This window comes from Schistocerca nitens, chromosome 3 (assembly GCF_023898315.1).
Source record: "Schistocerca nitens isolate TAMUIC-IGC-003100 chromosome 3, iqSchNite1.1, whole genome shotgun sequence".
NCBI lineage: Eukaryota > Metazoa > Arthropoda > Insecta > Orthoptera > Acrididae > Schistocerca > Schistocerca nitens.
The window spans coordinates 316194396-316205258 of record NC_064616.1 but is presented as its reverse complement, the minus strand read 5'-3'; the positions used below and the strand labels follow the sequence as shown (position 1 = coordinate 316205258).

The following is a 10863-nucleotide window of genomic DNA, read 5'->3' as shown; positions in this document are numbered from 1 at the left end:
ATGAAGTTATCATGTAGCATCTTCTGCACTACCTACTAGACTGTCTGCTGTTCAGGCGCCTACACTCTTTATGAGAGTTGGGTAATTGGTGGATGATCCACAGAGTCGATACGGTGTTTTACGATCACTTGGTCAGTCTCTTATCCATTCTAGGTTTGAAGGCATCTGTAAATTGACACAGAAAGGCTAAGACTCGCAGACGTTGTTCCTTGGTCAGGCCAGATCTTATTTGAAGTTAGATAGCAGCAGCTTCCCACCCGGTGTAGTCCTTAGTGGTAGGGGAGCTCTCTCTACATACATACCATTAAGGGTGACTTGCGGCTGCTTTTGTCTCTTCAAGATCAAAAGTTCTCCTCGATAAACTACAACGCTTAAGATCGTCACTATCATGTAGATCTTTAGTAGCCTTTTGCCGTTAACAAAAGCTTCAAAGTTTAACTTAGCATTGCGATGGACGACTGGAACGTGTCTCGTTGGTGATGGCGGGATAATAAAGTCTTCAATGGCCAGAGAAATATTTATTATGCGTCCTTGTTGCAATAGTTTCGTCAATCTGAAGCTCTGATCTTCCACTCTCTCTGCCTGATTGTGGTGCCTGCAAGAAGTCCCATCTACCACAACAATTGCTTCGATATCACGGAACGTCGTCGTCTTTAGATGACCAGTGTAAGCATCCGACATTACAGAGAACGTAGCCCTCGAGTCTGTTGTACCACACGAAACAATACTCGTCGGTGCAGTGGTGGGCTCTAAGCTTTACTCTTGGAGCGGTTGAGATGATAAAATAACACATAAAATATCAGATCACTTTTCTTGAACGAGACGAAATACTTAACTTTACAATACATGTCCCCAGGACTGCCACGACTATTTGTACTGTCACTTAACATTAATGTATCATTTGATACAGAACAAGCTACTATTCTCTTCTGATAGTACAACTGCAATAAATACGCTCCTGGAAATTGAAATAAGAACACCGTGAATTCATTGTCCCAGGAAGGGGAAACTTTATTGACACATTCCTGGGGTCAGATACATCACATGATCACACTGACAGAACCACAGGCACATAGACACAGGCAACAGAGCATGCACAATGTCGGCACTAGTACAGTGTATATCCACCTTTCGCAGCAATGCAGGCTGCTATTCTCCCATGGAGACGATCGTAGAGATGCTGGATGTAGTCCTGTGGAACGGCTTGCCATGCCATTTCCACCTGGCGCCTCAGTTGGACCAGCGTTCGTGCTGGACGTGCAGACCGCGTGAGACGACGCTTCATCCAGTCCCAAACATGCTCAATGGGGGACAGATCCGGAGATCTTGCTGGCCAGGGTAGTTGACTTACACCTTCTAGAGCACGTTGGGTGGCACGGGATACATGCGGATGTGCACTGTCTTGTTGGAACAGCAAGTTCCCTTGCCGGTCTAGGAATGGTAGAACGATGGGTTCGATGACGGTTTGGATGTACCGTGCAGTATTCAGTGTCCCGTCGACGATCACCAGTGGTGTACGGCCAGTGTAGGAGATCGCTCCCCACACCATGATGCCGGGTGTTGGCCCTGTGTGCCTCGGTCGTATGCAGTCCTGATTGTGGCGCTCACCTGCACGGCGCCAAACACGCATACGACCATCATTGGCACCAAGGCAGAAGCGACTCTCATCGCTGAAGACGACACGTCTCCATTCGTCCCTCCATTCACGCCTGTCGCGACACCACTGGAGGCGGGCTGCACGATGTTGGGGCGTGAGCGGAAGACGGCCTAACTGTGTGCGGGACCGTAGCCCAGCTTCATGGAGACGGTTGCGAATGGTCCTCGCCGATACCCCAGGAGCAACAGTGTCCCTAATTTGCTGGGAAGTGGCGGTGCGGTCCCCTACGGCACTGCGTAGGATCCTACGGCCTTGGCGTGCGTCGCTGCGGTCCGGTCCCAGGTCGACGGGCACGTGCACCTTCCGCCGACCACTGGCGACAACATCGATGTACTGTGGAGACCTCACGCCCCACGTGTTGAGCAATTCGGCGGTACGTCCACCCGGCCTCCCGCATGCCCACTATACGCCCTCGCTCAAAGTCCGTCAACTGCACATACGGTTCACGTCCACGCTGTCGCGGCATGCTACCAGTGTTAAAGACTGCGATGGAGCTCCGTATGCCACGGCAAACTGGCTGACACTGACGGCGGCGGTGCACAAATGCTGCGCAGCTAGCGCCATTCGACGGCCAACACCGCGGTTCCTGGTGTGTCCGCTGTGCCGTGCGTGTGATCATTGCTTGTACAGCCCTCTCGCAGTGTCAGGAGCAAGTATGGTGGGTCTGACACACCGGTGTCAATGTGTTCTTTTTTCCATTTCCAGGAGTGTATTTATGCATAGTTATGTCCAATGCTATAGTCGCACTGCTATTTCCGCAGAGAGACGACGCTGTCGCCAGCGTCTCTCATCCGTCGTTGCTTCTGGCAGCGACTATGTCTACTTGCGCTTCCATCGAGAGGTACCGACCGTATGTTGGCACCTCGCTCTTCGAACGACACCACAGAGTCGACTAGCACCCAGACTGGTTGTTGATGACGACGTCTATGACATTTCCTGACATCTTGGTGACTATCGTCCACGGGGGATTTTCGTTTGTGGCAGCTCACCTCCACAGATGGTCGCCTCGCGTAATCTTCATGAATTGGACGGATAGGTGAGCGGATGGTACCTTTTACAGGGCGACAGGGAACGGCTACGGCGTGTTGGAAAGCGACCTCGTCCAGTGTTCAACTATGGGCTTTGTCCCACAAGTCGACTATAATTGTCTGCAGTTCACTGGCATAAATCAGACCGCTATGGTAGACGTTTGGTGGCGTGGTAGTCGGGAACTCGCGTTATTTCGCTAAGGTAGCGTATAACAAACCCAGGGCGTCCACAGAGGAAACACGCCACCGAATTGTTCTCTGTCCTCCAAATATCTGTTCTTCTACGGGGCTTTGTACTTTATGTAAGATGTAGTAGTGCCTGCACTGGCCAGATACTGTGTTGCAGTTTGACAGCGGTGGCGTAACACCGATTTGGCGGAGTCATTCTTCATGGCTTGTTCCACTGGTAGTGGAGTTTGGTGCCGAAGTTCTACACTTTTTCAACAATGTTAGGTGACAAAAGTCATGGGATAACGATATGCACATATACAGATGGCGGTAGTATCGCGTACCCAGGGTACAAAAGGGCAGCACAATAGCGGAGCTTTCATTTGTACTCATGTGATTCGTGTGAATAGGTTTCCGACGTGATTATGGCCATATGACACTCCATTTCGAGCATTGTTAGGGAATGCAGTATTCCTAGATTTTACCGATTATACCAAATTTCAGGCATTACATCTCACCACAGACAACACAGTAGCCGACGGCATTCACTTGACGACCGATTGCAGCGGCGTTCGCGTAGAGTTGTCAGTGCTAACAAACAAGCAACACTGTGTTAAATAAAGGCAGAAATCAATGTGGGACGAACGACGAACGTATACGTTAGGACAGTGCGACGAAATATGGCATTAATAGGCGACAGTGGCAGACGACCGACGCGAGTGCCTTTGCTAAAGCAGCGCTTCTCCTGGGCTCCTGACCATACCGATTAGACCACAGAGGAGTGGAAAACCGTTGTCTGGTCCGATGAGCCCCAGTTTCAGTTGATAAGAACTAATGGTGGGGCTCCAGTATGGCGCAGACCCCACGGAGCCATGGACCCAAGTTATCGACAAGGCACCATGTAAGCTGGTGGTGGCTCCATAATAGTGTGAGTTCTGTTTACATGGAATGGCCTGGTCCTCTGGTCTAACTGAACCGATCATTAACTGGAAATGGTTACGTTCTGCTTCTTGGAGACCATTTGGAGCCATTCATGGACTTCATGTTCCCAAACAACGATGGAATTTTTATGGATGAAAGTGTGTCATGCCAAAACATTCTGGGCAATAAGAGCGAATGATTTGGCCATCCATATGAGCCCACATGAATCTAGACAAACACTTATTGCACATAATCGGGAGGTCAGTTGGTGCGAAAAATCCTGCATCAGAAATGCTGTCACAATTATGGACAGCTATAGATGCAGCACGGTTCATTAATACTGCGGGGGACTTCCAACGACTTGTTGAGTCCATGTCACGTCGAAATGCTGCACTATGCCGGGCTAGACGAGGTCCGGCCGATGTTAGGGGGTATGCCTTTTGTCATCTTTGTGTATTGTGTTCTCGAACAGAGTTTTGGCTCCTATAAATTGCTGGATCTCCTCTTTTACAACCTGGCATATGAGTATGGGGAGTTCAAGGTGGTCTTCCACAACTGCCTTACAAGGAACCCCTTGAGTGGGGTCGCAAAAGGCCAATGATGTTTACGGTGTTGTACGCAACATTTATTATATACCATGCAATCACAATATTGGCTGCTAATGGCAAAAGGGGGCGAGAGTGGAGGTATCTAATGGTGAGCACAGCATGAGGCTGTGGAGCGTAATTGAACTGCTTAGTCAACGACTACCTCAACAGTGCTAGAGTTCTAGCAGTGTTGATTCAAAGCAGAGCAATGGCAACGATAAAAACGGCAAAGATTGCATTATATCTGCAACAACAGTTGCCGAAGTTGACATTTCGACAGAATGGAATCCAACATATTTCGCAGAGTGAGAAAGAAGTGGCAGATGAAATATTACCGTTTTTGAAAGATGAGACAGTTTACTTTGTGGTGTTGTATACGCTCTACTGTGCGGACAACGTAAATGAGGAATAAAATGATGATACGAGCTTAAGTGAAAGTAATACTGAAACAGGTGTGGAGCCATGTAGCTTATCATCCTTGTCGCACAGGGAGCAACAAATATCCTCTCCAGTGAAACGTAGTAAAGATCAATCATTGTCCAAGGAACAAGTGCTAAACGTAATTACGTATATGGAAGATCAAACGCAGCATAGTAAAAAAACAATTATTAAGAAGTTAAGAGTAAGTCCGCAACAACATGAACGTGTAGTGCACGGGAAAAACTACGGTATTCATCGGAGAACAAGGCGCGCTTGTTACAAAAATTGGTGTTTTCGCGTTTCAAGGATGCTCGATACAGTTTAAAGAATGTGCATGATAGTGACATACTACGTTATACACATCGAATTGAGCGCGACATGGACTACAGCGATTTCGAGGGAAGCAGTGAATGATTGCATAACTTCGAACGATACAACAGCACTGGTAGACGTAAGATAACGAAATTTAAAACAGTGCGTCAACTTGACGATGTACGGCAAACTGCGGACGTGGCCGGAAAACTTGTAGATGAGATAAACAAATTGATCTCATCGTTCAGTGAGGAATTTGTTTTCAATTCTGACCAATCGGAATTTAAAGAGGAAATTGTTACCGCGCAACATCAAGCGCCGGCACGCCAGCCGGGAACGACAGAGCAGAGATGGCTGTGAGGAAGACGTCAGCCAATTGCACGCAGACCGACCCCTCTCCAGGACGACAATGCGACAGCAGCGGCCTCTATGCGAAGAGGACATAGGGGCCGCCGCCGACTGACCGCGGCCCAGTTCTACAGCAGCCCGAAGACTAGCATCTAGGTAGAAACGTCAAAGCTAATTACTTTTCTCGTATATTCTATGTAGCTCAATCTTGGAATTGCTGTACTGAAGGACATTGATTGTTTTGCATGTCGCCCTTAGCTTGCGAAACTTGTGTGTGTTTCTCTAAAGTATTATCATTTACTTTTCGTAATAAAACACATTACTACGATTTGCTTGAATTGATGTCTAGCGATCCGAGAAAGCAGGTTTCCTAGATACTCCATATTCGATGACTAGGCAGGACTCAATAGAAATGCATATGAAAGTAACTCTGTAAATTACTATTACCAAGAGAGATGTATCAAGATCAACTAACATGAGTGCCTTAACGCTTTCGTATACGACAACGCCGACTGTTAATTTGGATAGTAAATTGGCTGGAGAAGTTGCAGGTGATCTGCCTCCCTACAATTCTTTCTCGTGTGCGTGTTCCCGCAAGGGTAATACGGAATATCTATACCACACCAAGCAAGAGAGGGAACATTGGCGTAAAGGACCTAAAACTATGGAATGAGGACTGCTTTTGGCGAGTAGCTGGTCAAAATAATTTGCTTTTGCTCGATTCCTGGTTTGTCTATAAAAATCATTCTCCTTTAAAGAAAACTGTTTCCCCCCTCAGAAGTGTGTGACATTGTAGTTCATACAACCTGCAACCACTGGACAAATTCAACCTCTTGTTTTTTTTTTCGTGCATATTGAACATATTATCGCACTTTTTACACTTACTCCTTAAAGAACAGCCAGTTGCACGATAAGCTCCACGACAGACTCTTCCGCATTCAGTTGCATGCCATTCCATTCCATTAGTTCTCATCACCTCGGTACACCAGTATGATTCTATATGCATTCTTTGAGAGTGGGTACCTAGCTGAAAGTCCTGCACGGTTTGTAACTCCCAAGGAGTTCGAGAGTTCGCGTTCGATCTTGATGGTGCGAAACTATGTGATTACTGAGGCGCGCCATTTTTCATACAGCGTTGATGGTGCTAGTTAATAGTTTGTTTTGAACATTTCTTCAATGTTGGCGATATCAATTTTGTGATGTGTATTACATAAATCCCATTGAAGGTTGACTCTGCCCCTCCCGGACACTCATTTTCTGTCGCCCTCTTGATGCACGTAGTGAACCATTAGCAGGTAATATTTTTCCTGTCGTAATTGTGAACACAACGCTTTCAAATTAACATTATTATGGAGTGAACTTCAGACCCCACACTCAAGGGGTTCCTTGTTAGAAACCACATTCGCTAGTCGATCATAGTTCTTTCTTTCACCAGAAGTGTTTGGTACATGTCTTCTCCTAACATACCTTCTCCAGAGACACACCTCTTCTCCGACACCTTGTTTTTTCGCCGTGGAGTTGGACACTTTTCCTGAATTGCTGTTCTCCTAAGCGGACTTTCTGTCGACTGTCACCAGATTTTTTTTTCAGTTCGACCTGGAATTTGTCCGAGATACTGAGCTTCATTTCTGTATCCTCGCAACACTGCTCGGCTCTATCATCAAAATAAAAGTATACATTTGCCATACATACCATGTCACTCCACCTGTTTTATTTAATGACTAGGTCGAATCCTTTCAGAGATTTCGTCAGGTCCTGACAAACATCTCTGGAGAATACTGATTGATGATGCCTGATATGCTGGTGACTTACTGCTGGCTCGGGATCCATTGGTCTTTTGAATCTAAGGGCCGTTGGAACGATGTATTGCTTGTGTTCTTGTTCCTGCCCGTGTAGCGAAGACTTTTGCGCTACCTAAATCGAGCCACGGTAATGTATGTTTTAAAAAGTACCCGGCGTTTCCAGCAAACAATGTCACGTGGCTGCCACACTCACAAGGGGACCGTGCCTACTTGCCATCAGCGATGTCGTCCGGATTTATGGTATTTGCAGGGCTTGGTCAAAAGTGAACGTGAAAAAAGTGGGAGCTGCAGATGGAGAAGCGTTTAGAAAATAATCAGATTTATGGCGCGGATAGGGCGACACATGAGCCGTTACTGCTAGAGTAGAATCCAGGCAAACTGTTGGCGCAGCGGAAAGGGAGTAGAAAGGTAACCCAGTGTCGTGTAATCTAGTCCATATGTAGAAAATCTATTTTACTTTTAATTTCTACGTTGTTTACACTGAAAATAAACCGAGATAATGCTCAGTAAGTTGTATTTAATGTGATGAAACCATAAGTGTAGGAGAACTGATTTTTTCTTTTAACCGACTCATAGGGAGGCAAATAAATCCACAATTATACGACTAAATTTTTCATGGTGGAGAAGGATTGAAATCACGCAGTATTAAAGTTTCAAACTGCTATCATCTCGTCGAAAGAGAGAGAAATTATAACCCAATAATACCGAATGAAAATGCACCCCATCGTACATCACAAGCTACCGTCGCCAGTTTTTGAAAAAATGATGCGTTACATGTGGTTTGCTGCAAACTGTGCGTTGGGAGAGAACCTTATGTAATCTAAACGAAGTTAGTTTTTGTGTAGAAACTTAAAAAAAAAATTGTGATTTTAAAACTGTGCAAGATGCCGAAGACATTACTGCTCCCCAGTTTCTTCGACGAATATAACATCATTACGTGTAAATCATCAACTTTAAAAAAAATTTAAGTATCTGAGTATGCAATTAAAGTATCTAATTTTATATATGCCTTACAATCCTTTCCTAGAAATTAATTTGCCATCTCAAATTTTCCTTTGCCTTTCCTTTTATGTAAATATTAACAAATACAATATACTGAGCATTAACTTTGTTTATTTGCGGTATATGTAACGCAAAAACTGAAGTAGATCAAAAGAAGGTTGAGGATATAGATTTGACCCCAAGACCCTCGGATTACAGTTCTGCACTCTTTCAGCAGCGCCATCCGCTGCCTGGGTAATACGCTACCACAAAAGCCTCAAGCTGCACCCGACCCGTACCAGTAGTGCTATTTCTTCAAACGGTAAGCCATCTGGAGTTTCCACTTCTGTCACTTTAATTTCTGGCGAAGCACTGTACACACCATAAATCTGGACGAAATCGGCAATGACAAATTGGCGCGGTCCCCTTGTCAACTCCAAAACTGAAACCTAGGTAGTCAATGAAATGTAACATTTATCACTGAAAGCACATTTATTACTTGCAACAATGTACAGACGTACAGCTAGAACCGAACTGACCTCCTGGACGAACAATGAATACTCCAGACGGCTCGTATTTGTACAGACATTGAATATTCGACAATATACAAATATCAGAAGCGTGAGATATTTCAAATACAGCCAGAATCGATGAATACTAAACGACTAATAACTGTGGTGATTGGGTTTGAAATGGCTACCCGCAGTACGCCAACCAGCAGAACTAACCAGTAGGCCACAATACATGCACCACAGCTCGCGACAATATTGTTCAGCTGCTTGCCCGAGGGCCAGCAAATGTGGACAGGCTTGCGGCATGACCTGCTACAGAGAACAATCTAGCCAGATGAAAGCGCACATTCACAGGCTAAGCGTTCCTCCCGCCAACAGCAAGTCTGGCGCAGTTCCTGAGTCGCCAGGTCCATCCGGCAAACCATAGGCCAAATGGGAAGGAAAGACGCAATACTATGGAGAAAGTGAGACTGATTTCCCGAATGTAGGCAACAACGACTACAAGAAAAACCATCCCTCCCATTTGCACAATCGCCGAGTCATAGCCAGCAAGAACTATATTCGCAAGTGAAAAACTGGTAACAGTGATTATGGTGAGTTTGTTATTATTATAGTTCTTAAACCACCTGCGTGCCTCATACCTCTCATGTTGTTGGGGGAATGCTCTATTTATCTGAACGGCGATTTCTTGTAACTATGCTAAAGCGATGGATTAAGCACATATTTAAAGAAATAATCATTATCCAATAAAAGCGCTATACACCGCTGTTTAAAAATCTTATTACTTTCAGTAAGCAACGTTTCTGTTTCATCATTTACCCTCGCAACCTTCAAGCCATGAAAACAAACGAAAGGGATAGGGTTTCCCTTATTATGAACGTTGCATGACATGAAAATGATTACATGCCCTGCAGTCAACATTTGGATGCATTCAACAAACTACAGTAACTACATAACAATGTCTGACAATAACACAAATGAACACATCAATAATGTGCATAGTCTAGATATCTGTGCGCTTGTTATGAAGTCGCAAAAACGAAAAGCATACTCTGTGAGTGATGAACTACAAGTTACTGATTTTGTGAAGAATAGGGACACAGAAGCATCTTCAGCACTTGAGTATGATGTATCTGAAACAGCAGTCAAGATGGAAGAAGAGAATAAACTTAAAAGTCCTATAAATGTAGTTGAAAGCGATGTGGGAATGGACAGGAAAAGACCAAACCAGGAAAAGACCAAACCAGGAAAAGACCAAACCAGGAAAAGACCAAACCAGGAAAAGACCAAACCAGGAAAAGACCAAACCAGGAAAAGACCAAACCAGGAAAAGACCAAACCAGGAAAAGACCAAACCAGGAAAAGACCAAACCAGGAAAAGACCAAACCAGGAAAAGACCAAACCAGGAAAAGACCAAACCAGGAAAAGACCAAACCAGGAAAAGACCAAACCAGGAAAAGACCAAACCAGGAAAAGACCAAACCAGGAAAAGACCAAACCAGGAAAAGACCAAACCAGGAAAAGACCAAACCAGGAAAAGACCAAACCAGGAAAAGACCAAACCAGGAAAAGACCAAACCAGGAAAAGACAGTGGACTTTCCTAATGCTTTTGATTTTTTTTTTTTTTTGATAAAGCGAAGTTTAAGCATGCCAGTCTTTCTGCCAGTTACTGAATTTCACTTCGATTTACTTGACAGGAAAAAGATTATTGTTTCGAACAGATGGTTTTCAGGGTGTACGAGTCGCCATGTAATTAGCAAAACGAGTATTAAAGGACAATCAACATCTTCCAATGGTGAAGCTGCTTCATAACTTCCCTAAATTCTTCACAGAGTAATGTCAGATCGTATTTTTAATTATCTTAGATGTAGAATTCTGTTGGAATTGCGCTTAATACACTACTGGCCATTAAAATTGCTACACCAAGAAGAAATTCAAATGATAAATGGGTATTCATTGGACAAATATATTATACTAGAACTGACATGTTATTACATTTTCACGCAATTTGGGTGCATAATCCTAAGAAATCAGTACCCAGAGCAACCACCTCTAGCCGTAATAACGGCCTTGATACGCCAGGGCATTGAGTCAAACAGAGCTTGGATGGCGTGGACAGGTATAG

The 10863-nt window shown here is 44.8% G+C and overlaps 1 protein-coding gene across 1 annotated transcript; it reads left to right on the top strand.

Moving 5' to 3' along the window:
* Positions 1-9760: 9760 nt before the first annotated feature.
* LOC126249207 (immunoglobulin G-binding protein A-like) lies at positions 9761-10342 on the top strand. The gene has a single exon (XM_049950861.1). It carries the CDS (start codon positions 9761-9763, stop codon positions 10340-10342), a length of 582 nt encoding a protein of 193 aa, XP_049806818.1.
* Positions 10343-10863: the final 521 nt, after the last annotated feature.